Source organism: Parasteatoda tepidariorum, chromosome 11 (assembly GCF_982258835.1).
Source record: "Parasteatoda tepidariorum strain Cologne lab strain chromosome 11, Ptep-v5.0, whole genome shotgun sequence".
In the NCBI taxonomy this organism is placed as follows: domain Eukaryota; kingdom Metazoa; phylum Arthropoda; class Arachnida; order Araneae; family Theridiidae; genus Parasteatoda; species Parasteatoda tepidariorum.
In genome coordinates, this window is record NC_141765.1 from 63,313,255 (window position 1) to 63,335,984 (window position 22,730).

Consider the following 22,730-nt stretch of genomic DNA (forward strand, 5'->3'; position numbering starts at 1 on the left):
CTCTAAATCTGCAACCGAGACTTTTTAACAATTAAGTTATAAAAGGCATTTTTAACTAGGGAAAAGTAAATAATGGTTAATAGTTTATAATTAAAAGTTTCCATTTGATTTTCAAAGAAATTTAGAAATTAAATTGTTTTACACTGACTTAATGACTTATTTGCTTCAAAATGCAGAAAAATATATCTTGGCATATGGACATATTCCATATTCTGGAAAATTAAGCATTTTACATTTGATGCCAAGAAGTTAGCAATCCTGAAACTATATTATTTAATTAGACATAAGATATGATAAACACTCTTTATTCACTTTCAGAGATTCATTAATTTACATATAGAATATTCATATAAACATAAAAATCCTATATAAAAAATCTTAATACAACTTTAATAACTTTTAAGCATACATAGTGCCTTGAACATATTTGTAAAGAAAATAATTTAGTAAAAGGAGTACAAAGTGTTAACAAAACTATAATTATAATTCAGTTCTAGATGAGCAATAACCTGGAAGGAAAAAAAATTGATATTAGAAATTTCAATAACCACCAAAACTGTTATTAAAAAAAAAATAATAGTGTTTATTAGAACAATTTGGCATTTTTTAAAATAAATCAATCAATCCTAGTTTTACCAAATTTCAGGGGTCTGTCTAGGTTTTTTTTTTTTTTTTTAAGTTACCTATTTTATGAAAATTTTCACAAATTCAATTTCACAAATATTTTTAATTTTCACAAATTATATCTAATAATTTGAGAAAATTAAAAATTGGACTAAAAAATCAACACAAAAATATGGTAAAGGAGGAAATATTTTCAAAAATTGTCATTACAAAAAAAATCATTTATGACAGGTAAATATCTATATTTTTTCTCATATATTAAAAAACTATTTTGTTACTGTAAAATTTGGGGCTAAAAATTGATTCAAAATTAATCATTGATTCAAAATTAATTGATTAAAAATCGATATAAATCATTGTACATAGTTAACAGGGTGCATAGCCAAATCTCAGAATCAAAAATAAGCACTTTTTAAAAACTTTTTAAGCACTTTTTAAAAACTTTTCAAGCACTCAAAAAATTCATATTCAATCAATGATATTATTGAAAAACAAAAACTTTTTATAAGCAGTTTTAGCGTTAAAGAAAAACAAAAAGAAACGGGCGTAAATCGAAACAATCAGTACTTTCCCACATCACCGAGTGAATTCAACTTGACCCTGAACTCAGAACAAAAGTACCCTTACCCCTTACGTCAAAAAAAGTGTTTGAAGTAAAATAAAATAAACTAGAACAAAATTAAAATAAATTAAAAAGAAAAACATTTCATAAGGATCTGATATTCTCTATCTGAATTGAAGCACTCGGGTTTCGGTTTCAAGTGTGCGCGCATGCGCAAAACATAACGTGGGTACGACATGAAGTCCGCGTGAATGATTACGTAGCAAACTCCCCATTTTTCGTTAAATGCATGGGATCCACCAGATATCACTGAAGGGGGAAAAAATTTATTCGGAAGAAAATGTACTTTTTTAAAAACGCCAGCTGAAAAAACCACCTTTAAAAGCTTTTAAAAACGAAATCCTCAAAAAAGCACCTTTAAGTACTTTTAACAAACGCTACGCACCCTGGTTAAATTTCAGTTTGAATTTAATAAAAACATTTATTTAACAGTGCTAGCACTAAAAGTTATTTTCATTATGAGTCTAAAATTATTATACATTTTTGACTGGGTCATAGAAAAAAGTTTCACAAAGAAAAAAAAAATTTTATCAAAAAATAAAGGAAAAAATAAAAGAATAAATTTAGAAGAATGTTTATGATAATAGTTTCATTTTAAAAAACTATGCAACAAAACAGCTCGCTATAATATGGTGTAAGCAAACGAATTAGGCTTACCTCACTATCTGACCAAGCACATGCTACTGATTCATAGAAGACAGCTATCAGAAAAGCTCTTTTTTTCCAGATTGCAACGAGAACGGGGTTTGCGTGGTATTAGCGACAATTAAACGGAGCAAGCATTCTTCGTATAAACTGGGTAGGAAACAAATTCTTCTACTATGTCATAATAGTTATCCGCGGAAAGGTTCATTGCAAGTCAAAATGCATCATTAACCCGGGATTTATAGTTTTTTATGGGGATACAAAAACAAAATTTTAAGAGGCAGGGAGGTGAATCGTAGAACTTGCTTTGTTAAAAATATTTTGTGAAACTACCGTTTTTCTTTAAGTTGAATTTGTGAAGGTACCGTTAAATGGTAGTAAATTTGCCCTGGACAGACCCCTGAATTTATAAGGCTTGAGAACTACAACTTCCATGACATTCTGCATAAACGATTAAATATAACAATATAAGTATATTGAAAATATTTTAACGATTAATATTTCTTGTTATTGTTTTTTAACATAAATGTACACAAAAAATATTGCAAAAAATGAATAAAAATACACATACAGAACAAATCTGTATAGAAATAAAATGTATAGAAAATAAAATTTCAAAAAGCACCCATTCCAATTTATGCTTTTGATTCTAGCAAACATACTGTATTTTCAACTATATATATATATGTATATATATATATAAATATAGTCAAACCATCAGGAAAAACAACCTTTATTTACGATAACTTTTGGGAGGTTGGGAATTTTTTATAGACTTTGTGTGGCAGAAAACCTTTATGAGAGACCATTAAAGCCTCTTCCAGTAACCAGGCAAACATCTGCACCAAATGCAAAAAAGGTCAAATAAGGGAACACAAAAAATATTAAAACAAAAAATTTGTACTTCAGTGATTGAGATAAATTTTCAATTTTAACTGAATAATTATTTGGGACTAAGTTTTTTGTTTATTTCTTTGGTACTTTTGAAGTTTGGATACATTTTACTTTTTAACTCGATTATTGCTGAATAAGCTTGAATTCTTATTTTAAGCTAGTAAATCTAAGTAATATTACCCTATACAGGTATAGTTAGTAGAGAAATCACTTTCTTGTTTTCATTCTGATATGCACCTATGAAAATATCACTTCATCCACTTGTATCTAATATCACTTTGAATTGAAGATGTACAATCATAAATATAACAGTTTTAAAACATTAAAAGATAATTTTTTATTGATTTAAAAAAATTTGGAATTTTTATAAGATACATTGAATTTTTTTTCTTCTCATAGACGGTTGTACATCTTACAAAACCACTTCTCTACAAATGCATAACAATTTCCACCAACATATGCAAGCTGCAGAAGCATAAAATTGCCGAAAAGACATGAAAGCAGCTACGACAAGTGCTGAGGGAAAAAATGAGTCCTTTATAATAAGTTATTTATAGTCAGCTATATTGTTAGCTGTTAATGAATAACCAAACATCCTCTTCAGTAATTTAGAGCAATTTGTAAAAGTTCAAAAGTGTGAAAACTATGCTGGAAGACCTAGCGTGAAATGTGAACATGGAAATATCTTCAACGAACTTCACTATTCTATAGCAGAAGTAATTGAACAGCGTATGCTAGCAGCTGTAGAGGATGGGAAAGTGTTGCACAAAGCTACAAATTTACTTAATGATTCCGAATAGTTCAGCATCTGTTGAAAGGTCTTTTAGCACCCAAAACCGAATTAAGACAAAATATTGTAACAGATTGACTGATAAGCATTTGAGCAACCTAATGAGAATAGCTGAAGTACATAGATATAGAACATTTTTCATATGAAGATGCAGCAAAAATATTCAATGCTTTAAAAAATAGAAGATGTTAAAAACGTAATGTAATTAAATGAAAAAAATTTGAGTATATTTGTGTTTTTTTAATTTGTAGAAATCTCCCTTAACTTTTTGAAATCTCACCCTGTTTTTGAGAAAGGGTGAAAAATTCTATCCCATTTTTTTTTCTATAATGAAAACACTGGATTAAGACAACAAAAAACTGATAAAACAATATAAAACTGATAAAACAATATAAAATTGATAAAACAATATTAACTTTTTACTATTAAATAATCTTTACCTGCAGAATTTGTACACAATTTAGTACTGAACTGTTCAAACTTATCTGAAGATTTAAATAAGGCCATGACATCATCTTCATAATCCTCAACAAAGCTTTCACACTAAATTCAGAATTAAAATAGCATATAAATATTACTGGTAAATGGATTTGAGAACATTTAGTCAAATTATACTATCTATAGCTTAGTTTACCGATGCAAAAAAAAACTAAAAGTGCAAAATGAAACATTAAATTTAAACTTATTAATTTCAAAATTTAATAAGTAAAAATTGCTATTAAGATGCTTTAGGTTCTGTTTCACTCTTCTTAAATTTTACCTTATTAATAAAACTTCACTTGTTCAAATACAGCACAAAGAAATAAACTCAAGACATACTAAAATTATTATTTTACTTAACCCTATATAATTAAGCATAATTCACTATCAGTGTTACTTTACAGCTGATCATTCAACTCTGCCTGTAAATTAATAACATGCTAAATTCCATATTTCTTTTATGTCAAACAAATGGTATAGCTTAAGGAATACACTATTAAATTTTTATTAAAATAAAAAATAAGGGATATTTTTTAAAGTTTGCAATATTTGAAGACTTTAAGCGTTATAGCAACACTCAAACTTTGCAAAACTAACTATAGTCACAAATCTAACAAATATATGCATTAAATTTCACTTATACCTTAATCTATTTCTCAATACTAAAGAAATGCAACAACAAATGCAATACAGGATGTTTACCTGAACCTGAATTCATCATCATGTTTGACAGGCAGAAGAGAGTGGTTTATAATATGTAGAGAGAAAAGAATAACATTTTCTTTCATCTCTTATCTAGAAAAGAATTTCAAGCAAACTTCTTTTAAAAAAAGGAGAATGGAATGATTCACAGAATTGTTCTCATTTGTATCTTATGCAGTAACCTCTACTTAATATTATACATATTCTCTTTTGTCAGTCAAACGTGATGAATCACCAGATTTTAAACTAATTTCTTTTAAGAAAGAGTGACTGGAATGGACAATTAACAGTGAATTTTTTTCAAAAAATCTTAATGCATTTAAAATCCCTTAAAACTCCCAGAGAACATTTTATTACTTTCCTATGAGTGCTATTTATGAAGTTATTTTTAAGCTAAAAACACTTAATTTCGCTTTCTTCTGAAATGAGGAGTCACCGTGTTTATTCACGAACAGACATTTATTCATGTGTCCATCTGTCATTCATTTACTATTGCTGTGGGGTGAAAGCCAATATGTCCTTGCTTTCGTTTGAATATTCGTAATTAAATCAAACTTTTTTTAAATGGTCAATAACTATCTGTATAATAAATTGTGCCCTAATGTAGATTAATAAAAATGTGGGTTTAATATAACTTATTTCTATAACATTAAATTTCAATGGTGCCCACTGTAACATTGTTAATAGTTGAAATTTTTTAGTTCTGAATATTTAAGATTTCTTAGTTCAGTAAAAAAGGTGTTAGAATGAGTTATGTATACCTGGTATTATTAAAATTATGAGTTATAAACAAAAAAAAATTTCTTCATTCATATTAACCATATTAATTGTAATTTTAAAGTATATATCAAATTAATTTTGAAGATTTATTTTCATGTTAAGTGAAAGAATTGTTGAATAAATTTTTTATATAGAATAGTTTTAGATTTTAAAATGTAGGAAAGCTTACGTTATTGATATTTTTTATTTATTCTGGTGTAAATTCAAAGCAGGAAATTGTCTTAAGCATAGCAGTAGCCTTTCAAAAAACTTGTGATCGCAGCAAAACTTTAAAAAAAATATTTTTTTTTATTTGAAAGAATGAATTGAAAGTTATACGAAAAACATTTATATATATATATATATATATATATATATATATATATATATATATATATATATATATATATATATATATATATTCCAGCAAATTTTTATTAACTTTATTTTAATTATGTTAATTTAAGTCACAAGAGTACTGTATATGCTGTATTATGATTAAAATGCCTATAAAAAGAAAAGTTAATTAAAAAGAAAAAAAAGAGAAACAAAAAATAAATTGTTCATTGTTCTTAAAACAAAACTTAAATGATGAAAATCACAATTTTCTATGTTACCGGTTATCTATATTACAGTATAGGGAAAAAGTGAGATTAAATTTATAGTAATAGACGTTCCAATAAATGCTGCATTACAATAAAAACAGCAAAAATGAAGAAAAAAATCCTTAGAATTCTTAGAACTAAAAGTGACGAAAAAATGACTATTGACTTGTCTGAATATAATATTTTTCTTTTAAAAAAAAAGAGAAGTACAAAAACAATTGTAATCTAGGTTCAATTCTTCAGATTTCGTTTTTCGCCTTCTAGATAAATTTGCTAGCCATGAGCAACATGGATTTTAAAGCTTAACAAAATTGTGTAAAAACTATATCTTATAATAAACAATATAATATAGTTAAAAATGCAGTTTTATATTATTCTTTATAATATCTATACAAATTCAAAAAAAAAACTTTTCAAAAAAAAATGCTGCTGAATATTTGGCCGATCATTCAACCAACTGAATTTCTGACAAAAGGGCCAAATACTCGTTACATCCCTAATTTTAATGGAATGTTATTGCAACCTGAAAAATTCACTAAGTGGTGAGAAACTTGAATTTTTAAACTGCTCACTGTTTGCAATTTCGATTTCAATTTTTTTGTTGCTGATGTGATATTTTTTCGGTAAAAAAAAAACTTTTACTATATAAAAAAATCTAACAATCAACAAAAAGAAATAATAAAGTACATTACCAAATAAATATTGAATTTTATTTTGAACTATAGCTGTTTTGTTTTCATTTCAGGCTTTTGTTTAAACCTTATAAATTTTCTTCATTTAAAATATTTAATTTGAATTTATATCAATTTTATTATACAAATATATATCATATTTATATCAATTTTATATGTATTAAAATTTTCCTAATTTCATTATGTGAGCATTGCAATTTTTTTTTTAATGAGAATTTATTTTCAAATGAACTTTTGTGTTGTGCGATATGATTAAAAAAAAAGATTTTATTTTCCAATGTTTATTAATTTTGATAAGATGAAAATTGAACTTTTTTCTTAAAAAAAGCATTAGTTTTATTATTTTTGAATGAATTCTAACAATTAAATACTTTTAATTTTCAACAAATATATAACTAAGTTTAAATAAATATTACTATATTTTCCAATACATGTGCGGCTTTTTGGTAGTCAACCTGATGTGCAAGTGGCTTTCACTCAAAAAGGTTGTGCACCCCTACTCTAAAGAATCAAAATTTTGAATGGAGACATTGGACATTTTAGTGAAAATTGTTTTCCAGACATTTTCTACATTGATGTACTTTCATCATAGAACTTTTTTAAAAAAAATACTTCTAGTTCAAGTTTTTTTTTTTTTTTTTTTGACTCACTACTTATTTTCAGATCTAATAAGACAGATAATGTCAGCATCTGTGAGGAATGAGTAGATTAAATCTAAAAATTTAATTTTGTGAACAGGATACACCAGCTCACAGAAAAATTCTTACCATGCTGAAATGTGCATAATATATTTTCTAATATTTTAAAACTAAATTATATTTAATCCCTTTTCAGTAAATAAAATTCACCACAACTTTAATGAAGAGCAGAATAAGACCTAATTTTAGAGATTCCCTCTACAGCTGCCTAACAGCTGCATAGAATTCGAAAACAGTTTTATGGTTGCTAAATGTTTTGATTTTATTAAAATTTGTTATTATTTCTCAAACCTTCTTTTCTGCCAACACATTGAATGCATAGAGCTAAGAAAAAGAGCCTTGGCAATGAAATAAATCAATTAATAGCCAATATGCAGATTCCTTAACTTTTTTTGGTGAAAATTTTTTTAATGTATAGATAACACTTACATTTTTTATTTGTAGGGATTAATTTTTTGAACACCAGTGTTTGTAATTCATTGACTAATTAACAGGGTTTGTACAAAACAGTTTTTTTTTTTTTTTTTACGATTGAATTTAGATACTATGAATGAGTCTAAAGGAATTTGTTTTCACTGTGCAATATTGTTTAGGTGAATACTAATTATCTTCTCAAATAAGAATTCATAAATCAATAAGAATTTGTAATGCCATTAAATAATATAACCAATACATTCAATAAATACAGATTATATGAATATATATTAACTCAATGAATATAGTTAAATGATAAAGCTTTCAAAAATATATTTTATATACCTGAGAAAATTACTGGGTTGTATGCACCTTTACCCCTTTAAAAAATATGTGATTATCCTAAAATGATTAAATATTTCTTTATTTGTTTAAAACAAAAACTGTCTTTACTTTCAATTCCTTTAAACAAGACTTGTTCACCATTGATTTTTCTGTCAATTGTGCAATAAAAATAGTTTTAAAAAATGTAATTTGATAAAAAAAACTTCATAAAATTACATTTTAAAAATACTTAAGGAAAAATACGTATAAGTTTTTAAGAATACATAATGGCATAAACTTTGGTCATCAATAAGTATTTCTAATGCAATAATTGAAAACTTTTAATAGCAGAAAATAGTGCTGAAACATTTGAATTCATTTTCTCACTGTAAAATCAGTGATCAATAAGAATAAGTTTGCTAATTACAGGCATGAAAGTGGACAAAAATAAAAGCTAACTTTTACAATCCAGACACAAGGAAGGGGAGGGAGGGAGTGTTCTATGTAATACTATGATATCAATAAGATACATAAAAACATAACTTACTTCCATTATATTTTTATTTTATATTAAAAGTGGCAAAAGCATTTAGAGAGCGAAATTTAAATTCCTCTTAAAGATAATTCTCAATGTCTTTGACCACTACTATATTAAAGAAAATTCAGCAATATACAGTAGAGAACCAATTATCTGGGCTGCTCGGGATCATCGCTATCACGGATGTCTGAATTTCTCGGTTTTCTGGATCGGCAAAAAATGCAGATTATCGACGTTTTATCGTACCCAAATTACAAGGAAAACAAAGTCAAACATTTTTTTAAAAAAAAGAAAAATAACCTTTAAAAAAATAAAATAATTTATTAGTTTCAACAAGAAAAGTAATATTAAAAAAATACAAATCTGGATTCAACACCATCTGAATAATTTCAGAATCCGTCATTTTTTTTACAATTGGGGCGTCATTATCCATATTAAAACACTCATTGATCTTTGCTTCTGACATAAGATCCCGCTCTAGCTATTTTCGAGTATTCCCGGAGTTCATTTTGGAGATCTTTTTCTTTTGAAATTCTAAATCCTTCAAAAGGAGAGTCGTCAACATCCTTTTCTAAATAAAAAAAATTCGGTATAAACTTCCGCCATGCGTGAGTTAATGTATCATGTGAAACAAATTCCCATGCTTTTGCTGGTAACTAGATAGCATCTTTCACATTGAATGTTCTCAGAAAATCCTGGATAGATTTTCCTTCATTAGCTGGGTGGATCAGCTTCTTTAAAAACTCTACTTTATAACGGCATTTTAAGCTTCATAAAATGCCTTGATCGAGAGGCTGTATCAAGGACGTACAGTTCGGGGGGAGATATTGAATTTCTATATTATTGGCAGTTAAAACAGCTGCAGGTGGATGTGCGGTACAGTTGTCTAAAAACAAAACAATTTTGCAGTCATCAGGCAATCCCACCGATTAGCAATGCGCATGTGACTGGGGCACAAATTCTTTCTGGAACCATGTGGTAAAAAGTTCCTGCGTGATTCATTCCTTTTTATTAGCTTTATAAACTACAGGCAAAACTTTAACACCTTTTAATGTCCGGGGATTCTTACTTTTGCCGACAACTGTCATTTTCAATTTACACATGCCCGCTGCATTCGCGCAGGCTAATTATGTCAACCTATCTTTTGCAATCTTGAAACCACTAGGATTGATTTCATCTGTTGTAGTGTAAGTAGTATCTGGTAGATATTTATAATAGAGACCCGTATCATCAACTTTAAAGATTTGTTCTAAGGTCAAGATCTGAGTCTGAACTATATTTATCACAAAATCTACATAATTCTCAGCGGATTCTGTACCAGCTGAGGATTTTTCACCGCAAAATTTTGTTAATCGAATGCCATTTCTCTCTTTGAATCGGGCAAACCATCCTATGCTGTACTCGCAATTTTTTTTCAATCCCAAGCTCATTATGAACGTTTTTCACCCGAGCCATAATTATTTAGTTAAAGGAAAATTTTCAGATCTTCTCTGTCTTATCCACTCCATTAATACTTTGTCGACATTCTCATTTTTTTGCCTGATGCAAAGTCTTTTGATTTTTCATTGCATCTTCTCGCTCAGAATTTGAAAACAGAGTCAGTATTTTTTTTCTTTTGACCATCTTTTTGAAGATCGTAAATTGTTTGAGTCCATACGTTATAAGCTAAGAGATTTTACAGAAGAACCTTCATCTAACTTCTTTAAAATTGAAACCTTTGTTTTTACAGATAAACTCACACGCTTTCTTTTCTTAGAGGTTGAAATAGAATTTAACGAAGATATTTTCTTTAGAGATCACAAAATATACAACATGTGCTTTAAAATTCCAAAATTGAAATAAATTTTTAACACACTAAAAAGATTCCAAGCTTTCACCTAACACGTTTTAACTGATCCTAGCACGAGTAGATGATTATGAATAATCTACTAATGTCAGTTATAAGAGAGAAGGGGGTGGAACGAATGTCAAATAAATGAAGCTGTATGTAAAATATGTGCTCATCTGGAGGTGAAGGCCAAGATGTGAAACTTCTTTAAACTATTCTTTCTAACAGTAAAGACCAGGTGTCCCATGAGTCATCCATTTTACAGAAGGTGGTTGGGAGGGATTGAGACAGGTCAAGTAGTTGTTAAATTACATTGCTAAAAATAGCAAGATTATTTTATTTATGTTGCCTGTCATTTTAAACTGAAAAGGAAAAACAAAAAAACCAAAATTTAAACGCTAATTAAAATCCAATGTATTATTGAAAAGAAAAGCACCAATAAGATTGTAAAACAGCGCATATTTTAGCACTTAATATTGAACCGTCCTATAAAGAAGCTAACAAATATATAAACAATCCATTGTTAAAGTTAATCCTTATTTATTAAGTTAAATCACAAAAAGAATAAATAACTAAAAAATAATGCATTTTACCAACAGATAAGCAAAAAATAATAATAATAAAAATAAATAAACTATAAAAACATATATTTTTAATCTTTAGGTACAAAATAAATAAATTATCCCCTAAAGAAAAAAAGAAGATACAAAAAAAAATGAAATCTTAAGGGAGAACTAATTAATCAATAAATTATTAGAACAGCTTTTCAACAGCCATCCCCCAAAAAACTAAATTAATGAAAATATTCAACAAATTATTTACATTTAAATGAAATTAAAACATATTTAATCAACTGGAAAACGTTTTTAAAAATAGAAGTGGAAAAAATTATAAAAATGCAATATGTTTAGATTTTCTATAAAAAAAATGAATCATACATAAAATGGATAGATAGAAAAATATAAATTAAGATGGTAAAACAGCAAATAAATAAAAACTTATTTTGATCATAATACCAAATAAACACAAAAAGAAGCTAACAAATATATAAGTTAATTGAAGTCATTAATTTAACTGCAATTGAGGCAAATTATAATAAGCTAAATAAAACCAAATTAAATAAAAAACAAAGCTAGAAAATTACCAAACAGAAACAATAACTAGAAAGGGCTCTAACATAAATATTAAAACCGGGAGATTATAAAATCTACTGAATTAAAACAAAATTATCGTAAAATTGATGATTAAAAAAATATAATTTATGAAGTACAAAATTTATTGTGGATGATGGGAGGAAACAAAAAAGGTAGTGGAATCAGAAAAAAAATCACTTTTAAAAAGAAAAAGCTGCAATCTGCTTCATAAAATAACCGTCTAATTTTAGTAATAAATAATTGTATGCTTCATTATTAAATAATCTTCTCCGTTTATTTTTTTATATAAAATGAGAGGATTTTTAACGAAAGCAAATGCGATTCCACATCAAGCAAAATTTGAAAATATTAGAAGAAATCATGATCAAATGAAAGAAACTGAATTTATTTAATTGAAAAATATTGTTTCCTTAATTAGTGTCCAATATATAAATATAATAGAAGATAATAAAAATTCTAAAAAAACTTTTAAATTGTAATAATAATGTATCGTCAGAAATTATAAATCAATAATCTGTCATAATAATTCACAGAACACAAAAATGGAAAAACTGAACAAAAAGATTTTTAAAAAAATCTAACATGCCAACTCTCTCACGGCAGAAGTTTCAAGTTCCTTGACTCGGACGTCTAAGTGACAACACTCCATTCGGATAAAATTCGGATTTTTTTTAAAACTTTAGTGTTGTGCGAGCGCAAATTACGGTATTGAAAACGGAAGCGAAATCTTGCAATTTAAGTGTCGAATTCTCTGATAATTCTAAGTTTCGGGGTAAAATTGTGTCCAATTATGTTTTGAGTTTTAATTTACTAAATTCTTCTGATTACTTTTTAAATGATAGAATTTAATCTTATCATTTTGTAAATGATCAACTTAACTATATTCTTAATTTATCATTGAACTAAAAATAGCCGTATTTCAATCGTTTTCATATTCCAATTTTGTACTTCCATCACAGTTTTTTTTTTTTTTTACTTAGCAATGTGTAGGGATATATTTTTCTTTTTATTTCTCTTTCACCTTCTGTTCAACAATATCAGAGATGCCAACTTGCTCCGGACAGTAAATATATATTTTAAAGTGGTAGTTTAACTATTGTGATTCTTGGTTTAATAAATTCAATTTAGTAGATTTTAATCCACCATTATTTCTCAATAATTCGTAGGCTTATATAATTCCCCACTTTATAGTACTTATGTCCTGCTATATCTTTTATAGCAAGCAAAAATAGTAAAATAGTTTCAAAATTTACTTTGTAGTTATTTACCGTTTTCTTACTTATTTTAGCGTGTCCGGAGCAGTTGGCATCTCTGCAATATGCGTGTGCAATGCTTGTGCTCCGTCCCTCACGTAAATCAAAGAGAAAACCAAAAGAGCATGCCACTCCTTTTTGATTGACGGCAGGTTATCTGAAAACCACTGATTCTTTGGAATGCACAGGAAAAAATAAAAAGTTTGCCCTTTTCCTGTCCCTTCTTGTCCCAAAGATCTTCAAGGTTACAGAAGAAATAATGATGTTTTCTCTTGACAAATGGTGGAGAAATTACCTCCACCCTCTTTTTCCTCTACTATACTTCAAAAATGAGTAACACTTCCGCGTTTTTTCTCCATCCTTCCCGTTCAAAATGGTGGGAAAACCAAGCGAAATTTTTCCCGGTTTTCTGGATACTGGATAAATGGTTCTGTACTGTATAAGGTTTAATAATTATCATTTTAAATTAATTGCCAGTCAATCATTTTAAATTAAAACAGTCACTAACTTTCATCTCAACATCTTCTGATAGATTGTTACTAACAGTTTTAGTCACTTTGGCTTTGATTGGATCGGACGCACTTTGTGCTCTACTATCAAATTTACTTCCATCGTTAAAATACATTCATTCATTTAAAATATGATGCACAACGGGAAAAGGACACATGTAAGCGAAAAACAAATATGTGCACGAACAAACGCAAGAACAGCCAAAAATAAGAACTAGCGAATTCCAGAGGACTATAATCTACGGCTGAGCATATATGCATTGCACCAAAAAAGGAAAACCTTTGATGAAATATCGGGGGCTGAAACAAAACTGCTTAGAACTCAACAACCAAATCTTTTCCACTCTACAGCGAAAGTCGCAGTTGTCAAGGCAACAGCGCCCCTGAAGAAGCCCCACCCATTTTCTCCTGACAATCATTCTGTCTTAGGAGACTACTGTAGGGAAAAAAAGTTTGTTCCAAGAATGGCTATATTTCCAGTGGCTTGGGTTTCAGCAGTTTTGCGAGGGGGGTTCTGTAACAATTGCATCCCGCAAAAATTACGTTTTTGCAACACTGCCGGAAATTTTCAAAATTGGGAGAAAAAAGTGGATTTCTGCTTTCTCCTTGAAGTCTTTCATCCCTACAATTATATAAAGTAAAAGGTGTTAATTACAAGTCTGCGTTCTTCAAAAAAATATAAAATATACTGTTTGTTTTTAACAGCAAACTTAATTATGTCTATTTGTTCAAAGAAATTTTTAAAAATATGCTATTAGTATTTTAATTACATAAACTTTTGCGAACCTGGCAAAAATCCCAAATTTGCAAACCTGACAAAAGTTTGGATTTGACAAATGTTCAGTTATCTAAATATATATAAAAAAAAAAACTTTCTAAATTTAATAAATGGAAATAGATATGCGCATTGCTTTTTAGCGTTATCCATGCCTTTTGGAGTCACAGAGACTTGTCCTCACTTGGATTTTTCCCAACTAGTTCATTGACTATTACTCTACTTAAAGCAGAGACACTTATGTTGGAATTTCCCTGAAAAATTATGTAAAGAAAAAAATATGTTAACTGATATATTAAACATACTCACATAATATTTAAGACTTCTGTTTAAATCTGGATCTTGAACTAATTCATGAGTGCTAAGCTTATCAACATCTTTCGATAAGTTCAATAATGTAAGTTCACCAGTTTCTTTATCTTTGGCTTGAGCATAATCCTCTATTGAATTGCATACAGTTTCTAAAATTTCCCCTAAGTGAGTTTCAGATCCAGCATATTTAATCTAAAATTTATCAGATAGTTTCATCTCAAAGGAAATGCAGAGAATATTATGACTAAGAATTATAAGCATTAAAAAAAAATAAAAACCTGAGATTGCTTCTGAGAACCATCTGGCTGAATACGAAAGCTACCAACTTCAAGAATTTTCTTTGGATCTTCATTTATCACAGAAGAAGTTATTTCATTTACCACAAGGCGACATACTGAAATTAAAAACAAAATAAACAATTGCAAAAATCAATATGAAACAAAATTTAAAAACTATGAAAATTCAAAAAATTTGTAAATATATAAATTTTTAATACTGAGTTGTCATGCAAATATCAGCATAACATGTTTTCCATCCTTTAAAAACTAAATTATTTCAATCAATAAATAAATATAAATCATTAATATCTTCTTACTTAGCAACCCTGAAATGAGTGCAGAATCACTATTTTTAAAAATTCTCTTTATACATCTGCCAAATGGGTGATTCCATACTTATTGTAGCCTGGCTTGCTCAAAACTTTTTTTTCAATAAATTTAATGAATCATACATCAAATTAAAGGTCATTAAATTAATTTTATGAATATTAATTTTTTTAAAAATAATGTTGCAAATTCTTAAAAATGCATAGAATGTGAAGAAATTAAATTTAAAAGTTAACAAAGAGATAAAAAATTTGCCATTGCAACATTAAATATTTGTATTAAAGCTTATTTTAAGAGATATATTGTGTTTGCATAATTAATGACTGAAAAAACTGCATTTTTACTTTTAGTATTTAAATGTGAGGTGCTTATATGAGCACATGTTTGCTTTTCAATGATTTTATTTTTTAAGTTTTATCAAAACAAAGCAGTTAAAATTTATTTTCTTTAAAATTCGATTTCTTTTGACTATTTGCTGTGTTGAATCATTATGATTTTTAAAAACTAAAAATTTTTATTAACCATTTCTTAAAGAATTTTTAAATTGGCCGTGTCAGCAACGTTGCAGTCATAAGCTGCAAAAAAAACAATTTCATTAAATTTTAATAAACATTTGAGCTAGCTAAGAAAAAAACCTTTCAAATGCCCTTGTTTTACAAACTATATGATTTATAAAATTTGCACTGCTTCCATTTATTTTTCTAATGACCAATTAAATTGACAAATTACATTGCTTAAAATATGTCTAAATTCTTAATTTATATAGAAAAAAGAGCCCCCAAATCTAATGAATTATGAGTCTAATCTAATATGTTATCACTTTTTCTATGCTTATTAGTGTAGTAAATATATATTAAAAAAATAAATAATAATAAATATTAAAAATTATTAAAAAATAAATTTTTTAATAATTTTTAATTATTTCATTTAATAAAATTCAAACAAGTTTTAATCCAATTTATAAATTTTTGCATCATTTTAAATTATATAATTTTTAAGGACAAAATAAAAAATTTGAACAAAATCAGTAGAGTAGTTTTTAAGTAATAAAATTTTAAAATGTTGTATTTAAAATTTGATTTCTCAAAACAGATTACGTTCAAACTTTGTATTTTGCCATTTAAAGATACATTCCTTAAAACGTGAAGCTTTTTATACCTTAATTATAAAATAATTTGTAGAAAACAAATAACCACCCAAAGCAAACCTTTACATGTCATTTTGTTACATGTTATTACGAATTAAAAATCCATTTGTATTTGTGAATGTAGTTAGCTAGCCAAATCATATTACAGAAATATCCTCATTGTTTATTACTAAAAAAATATATACATTATTCTATTATCTTACTTTAAAGATTAAAAAGTTGGTTTACTGTTTGTGTTAGTATTACAAGTACATAAATTTGATCCTATTCAAATAAAATTATTAAAAAATTGCTTAATTGAAAAGAAATTAAAACCATATGCTTAATGTTTTAATGACTCTAAACAAAAATCATTTTATTAAACACGAGAAGGTGAGATTTCTGTATCCTGATCTGTGGCAGAATAATCTCCAAGTCCTAACAACTTCCATGCAATGGTCCGCGAGAAACTAGAAAAACAACACAGAAAGGGACCAACTGGAAAGGTATAGGTAGCCACCCCCGGAGCAAACATCTACATGTTTTTTTTTTTTTTTTTTTTAAATTTGCAGATTTAAAATCTATTTGACACCTTGGCAAATGTAGTTGGCACAATAGATCATGATACAGAAATGTCCCCCATGAGAATAATGTAATAAAAAATACATATTAAATGCTTATTCGAAAAATAATAAAGACACCCTATATTTTAAATTGGGGCCACAGTAAATTAACTACTAATAAAATAGTTCTCTTGAAGAAAAATTTATTTTGAATTACCTTGATTCCTTAACAATACTTAACATGTATACAATAGCGTTTATTAGAATTTATTTAATACAAAAAAAAAAAATAAACACACGTTAAACTTCGGCACATTAGTAAAATTCCTTAAAACAAGAAAAATTTCTAGAAAAGTTTAAATGTTGCTTTCATACAAACCAAGGCATCTTAGCTCAGACTGCTGGACAGAAATGTGGACTAAATAAAAAAACGTCAATAAGAACAAACGCCTTGATTCCATGTTTAAAAAAAGATGATTTCTTAAGTATTAAAATGACAATAAATAAATATATGTTGAATATAAATAAAACATTTAATCATATGCTCAAGTTCTTAAGAGGCAAGTAAGTTCTCTTCTAACATTTCAGAAATCAACAACTGCCGGCTTTTTTTAATGCGGGCATGATACAATCACAAATTAAATCACAACAAAAACATTTGTAATGACAGGTAAGCTTCGTCTGTCAAGTTTCGCACATCAAAACGTGGCGGTGTTCCATTTGCTATTGCTTGCAACGCTTGCAACAAATACGATTGGTCAACCAGGTTAAACGAGAACGAATGGTTTTGCTCAAAAAAGGAAGGAGCACCAATTCGAGTTACAAAACGAATGTTAGTCAGAAATGGGAACTACTATTTCTAATAATTTTGCCATCTAGTAACAGTTATGAGATATAAAAGTTTCTCCTTTTTTCCATTAAAGAGAATCGTAAATAAAATTGACTTTTTATGTAACTCACGCGTCATTAAAATAGCTTTTCTTTTGTTCATTGAGAGACACGGAACAAAATAATAATGAAAGGGGATTTTTTTTTTTTTCAAATTAAAACGAATCCTTTATGAATCCTCAAAAAGAGAAGTACTCTCAATTATTAAATATTCAAACAAAATATTTAACTACTTAAAAAACTTTGTTGTAATATTTGCAACTATAAACTATTGTATATATATATTTGTAACTATTTGTAAGTTTCATTTCACATCCAAATAGGTTCTGATATTTTTTTTATCTAGTCTCCTTCATCGGTGATTCGTCCCACAGTGAACTGATCGTTAAGATACTGTTCCCAGCAGATCACCGAAGTCAAGCATCACTGGCTGCGGTCAGTGTGGAAGTGGGTGCCCACTTTGATCAGTCTGCGTAGGAACCGAGGGTGCGTGGTATCGGTCCTCGTAAAACTGTTCTACCGTAAAGTACTCGACTTCGCGTGCAGGTGGTCAGGCTACCAAAACAGGGGAGTTATTCCCTCTGAAGAGGATCAAAATTGCGATGGCATGTCTTCAGATCATCCTCAGGGATGTTTCCCGAACCGTCGTGCATTACCCTTACAATAGCCCATTGTGCAGCTCTAGTGCGATCTAAATGAACTACAACGACAACAATCATCGGTAATTCTTTTTTTTTTCTTACTCCACTTAATATATTAATAAAAGCATTTTAGCAATCAGAATTATAATACATAGGATGTTGCTGTTGTTAATTTACGTCGCACTAGAGCTGCACAATGGGCTATTGGCGACGGTCTGGGAAACATCCCGGAGGATGATCCGAAGACATGCCATCACAATTTTGATCCTCTGTGGAGGGGATGGCACCCCCGCTTCGGTAGTCCGACGACCTGCGCGCGAAGTCGAGCACTTTACGGTAGCACAGTTTAACGAGGACCAATACCGCACACCCTCGGTCCCTACGCAGACTGATCCAAGTGGTCACCCACCCGCACACTGACCGCAGCCAGTGATGCTTGACTTCGTATAATACATAGGAAGAGCGAAGTCTTCGATTGCAATAAAAAAAAAATTTAAAAATTGAACAAAAATACCGATTTTGTCACTAATGTTGCTTCCTAATGACGATTGCATTAAATAAACTGAAAGAATTTCTAACTTTATTTTGGAGAACATTGTAAGTACATAGATAAAAAATAATTTCTGTACATAATTAATTAATTAATTAATTAATTTATTTATTTAACTGCTAATTTTAAATTGTCCGTTAATCCGTTAAGATGAACAAACAGAAGTTACTTTTAAGTTCTAAAAGACTAATTTTCTAATTTAAATCATCGTAATATTTGCTACTATACTTTTTCCCATACATGTATATAGAAAGGAAAAGACTTTATTTTGATAAAATTTTGTTCGTATTTAAAATAATGAATAAATTCTAAAATACTTACGAGTTTACACACTAATCCTTTCGTAGGTACAAATGTTAAACAAATTAGCCACATAAAAATAAAGATTTATTTTATATTTACGTGCTTATAAATGAAAATTATTTTCAGTTACACAAACGTGAAATTCGTAATCATAATTCCCTGTATAAAATTAAATTCGTTACAAATTAAGAAATTAATATTTTTCTTCAATTGATTAGGACAGATTTTTTCTAAATTTGAAAAATAACGAATTTTAGTTATTTTTCAAATAACTAAACTTCATTTTAAAGTTTCATTTTAACCGTAAGACAATTAAATTTACCATCTGAGAAGATATTGCTCAAAGTTGTTTCAAACTAACGAAAAAAAACTAAAATTCCTTTTTTTCTTCACTTTATTAAATTAAAAAAAGACGCTACAATTGTTTATGCCATGTTAAAATATATAATAGGTAATAAATTTTAGGGATTTTAAAATGTTTAAATAAATGCTGCCCTGTCAAAGCTGAGGATCGAACTCCCGACCTCTAGGTTAGTTGGCTCCATTTTACTTAGCTTCAAATTTCTTTAATTGTCTTTTAAAAAAATAAATCTTTATGCTGTAATTTTAGAAAAGGCATATTGTTGGTAATATATATCTTATTCAGCTTAGATTATTCAGCATATTCAGCTTAGATTACCTTTTAAAGAATAGGAAAATTCCTCAAAATTCTGACTGTTTCTGCTGTTAGCGCCACCAGTGGAATGTAGAAATAGCGCGTCGCTTTTCGAAACCATTTTGTGAGCGGTTTATCCTGCATAATATGTCTTTGTTTTTTCTTGTCGTTCAGATGACTTCGCGAACGAATGAACAGGTATAGAAACGGTTTCAAACTTTTGAATGATATTCTAGTATGCTTAGGAAGAATTGCATTTTATCTTCTAATTATTCTTAAAAAAATATAATTTGATTACAAAAGGAAAAATAAGTACTTTAATTGCTTTGATTTTGCAATGCATTATTATTTATTACAAAGGAAATTCTTGACACTTTTAATTCCGACAAATGAAAAGATTAAAACAATAAAACCTAATCAGGTTTTATAGTTAGGTAATTAGTAGTTAGATAATTAGGTTAAGAAGATTAAAAATATATTTTATTTAAAAAATTTAACATATATTTGCTTAGGAAACAGATATATATATATATATATATATATATATATATATATATATATATATATATATATATATATATATATATATATATATATATATATATATATATATATATATATATATGTATATGTATATGTATACATGTGTGTGTGCGTGCGTGTGTGTGTGATAAATAAATTAAGTTTTTCGTATAGTCATTAATGTAGCTAATTACGATTTAAATAAACAGTTTGTATCAATTTTGTTATTATTGTATTATATTATGAGATGCCACCCAATTAGCAAAATAATTTTAAAAAATAATGCTCCATAATGTTGTTTATTTTTAGAACTACCTTTACAAATACACCCAATTCTTTTACACGTATTTTTCATAAAGTAAAAATATGGGGCTGTGATCAATTTTATAAATATATGCCATTAAAATTTAATTGAAAAATATAAAGTTAGGATTTGGAATAATAAGAATATTTCTCTTGATATAAATTCAGTTAAGATACGTAATTCGTCATTTGTTCCGAAGTTTATATACATTTTAATCCGTGAAAATTTCAAGAATACAGATGACTTCAAATCGCTCTTGGTTGAGTATTTTGCTAATAAGAGTCAGAAGTTCTATGAGCTTAGGATCATGAACTTACTGGAAAGATGGCACCGAGAATGGAAGATTTCATCCTAAAAAACGAAATTACTTTCTTATCAACTCATTATATTAGTAAATTAAAGAAAATGTATCTTGATATTAAAACCCGTGCAACTTAATTCCTAAAATTAAAGCCTATGCCTAATTAACTAAAATTAAAGCCTAATTAAACTGAATAACTTTTAAAATTCCTTTCAGTCTCTTTTTCGACTTTTTTCCGATTGTGGCTTCTCTTATATTAAAAAAGCAAAAGATGAAAAACAATTAATTTAAGTCAATCAAAGGGTTTATTTATTTTAAAATTATAAGAGACAAAAGTTTATTAAACATGCTATTAAAAGGAGCAGTAAACACATTGTTCATCACAAGGTCTCAACATTCTCGCTTTAAAAAAAAAAAAAAAAAAATTCTATCTCGTGTGTAAAATAAATGGAATCAGATTAATCTGACATTGACGATAACAACCTTCTACTCAACAACTTTAACGATGCACTGTATTTCTCAAAACTTATGGAAATATGATTCATCAAATAGCGCATAAATGATAAAATTCAGTGATATTTCTTTCCCCCTCCTTTTTTTCCCCTTTTGAATAAAGATTTATGGAATGAATAACAATCAGGTTTTAATATTTCGGTTACTTTAAATTTTATCTTTTCTTTTTTAGAAAAATCATTCTTAACTGGTTAAGTATGAGTCATTTTATAGTAAAGAAGTTAAACAATTCTTTATTTACTTACAAATAGTGCCTTACAAATTTTGCGGAAATATTTTTTAAATTATGCGGTAAAGATGTAGCAGCTTTTTAAAATTTGTGTAAAGGTGGGCACATGACTTAGAAAACTATTAATACAAAAAAAATGAAACTTAATTTGAAAGCAATTATACACTTTTTACATTCTCCCTTGTATTTTCATCATTACAAAGATTTTAACTAAGTTACTTTCAATCTTTATTCAACATTATAACGTATTCACCACAGATATCATTAGTATTTAATTTGATTACTTGTTTTGCATCAAAAACTCGAGGAGTTTTTATAAAGTTTAATGGTCTTAGACAAAACTTGGACTTTCGAAGGAGAAAAGTTAAGGAAAGTCAAGTTGCTGAAAGAATTTTTAGAAACTTTCTTAGAAAAAAAAAAGCTGAAGTTGCATATAGGGGAAAAAAAACTTATATGGTAATTTTAACTTTAATTTTTGTAAACTTAATTTACCATATAAACTAAACAAGTTTATATGGTAAATAAGGACAAATAAAATTATATGGATGTTCAGCGGTTATTGAACAATTATAAATATGCGGCTTCCCACATCTCCTACATTTTTGCACAATTTGAAAGGCAATTGCAAATTGTACAAAATTATATACTATAATAAAGTGCAAATTTTCCTTATCCATAACACAAATTTTACTGCTTCATAAATTATAGATCAAGTATTTTTATTCATAATAATAATCAAAGTACGATTATAATCAAAATCTACTTTTCTGTCACTTGAGCACATAATTGCATATCAGAGATAAAAGCAAGAATTTTAGTTCATGGAAAAGAAGGAAGATAGTTTAATTTTAAATATAATCTTGCACAATAGAGATTTTATTTATTTTATTTTGTAATTGGTGTTTAAAAGCC

General features: G+C 27.7%; 1 protein-coding gene across 1 annotated transcript; it reads right to left on the bottom strand.

Moving 5' to 3' along the window:
• Positions 1-289: 289 nt before the first annotated feature.
• sel (canopy family protein seele) lies at positions 290-17,685 on the bottom strand. The gene is made up of 5 exons (XM_016074663.5): positions 17,292-17,685; positions 14,897-15,012; positions 14,616-14,810; positions 4,016-4,118; positions 290-509 (listed from the first exon to the last, which is right to left on the bottom strand). Exons 1-5 carry the CDS (start codon positions 17,371-17,373, stop codon positions 481-483), a joined length of 525 nt encoding a protein of 174 aa, XP_015930149.2. The 5' UTR covers positions 17,374-17,685; the 3' UTR covers positions 290-480.
• Between the last annotated feature and the right edge of the window lie 5,045 nt (positions 17,686-22,730).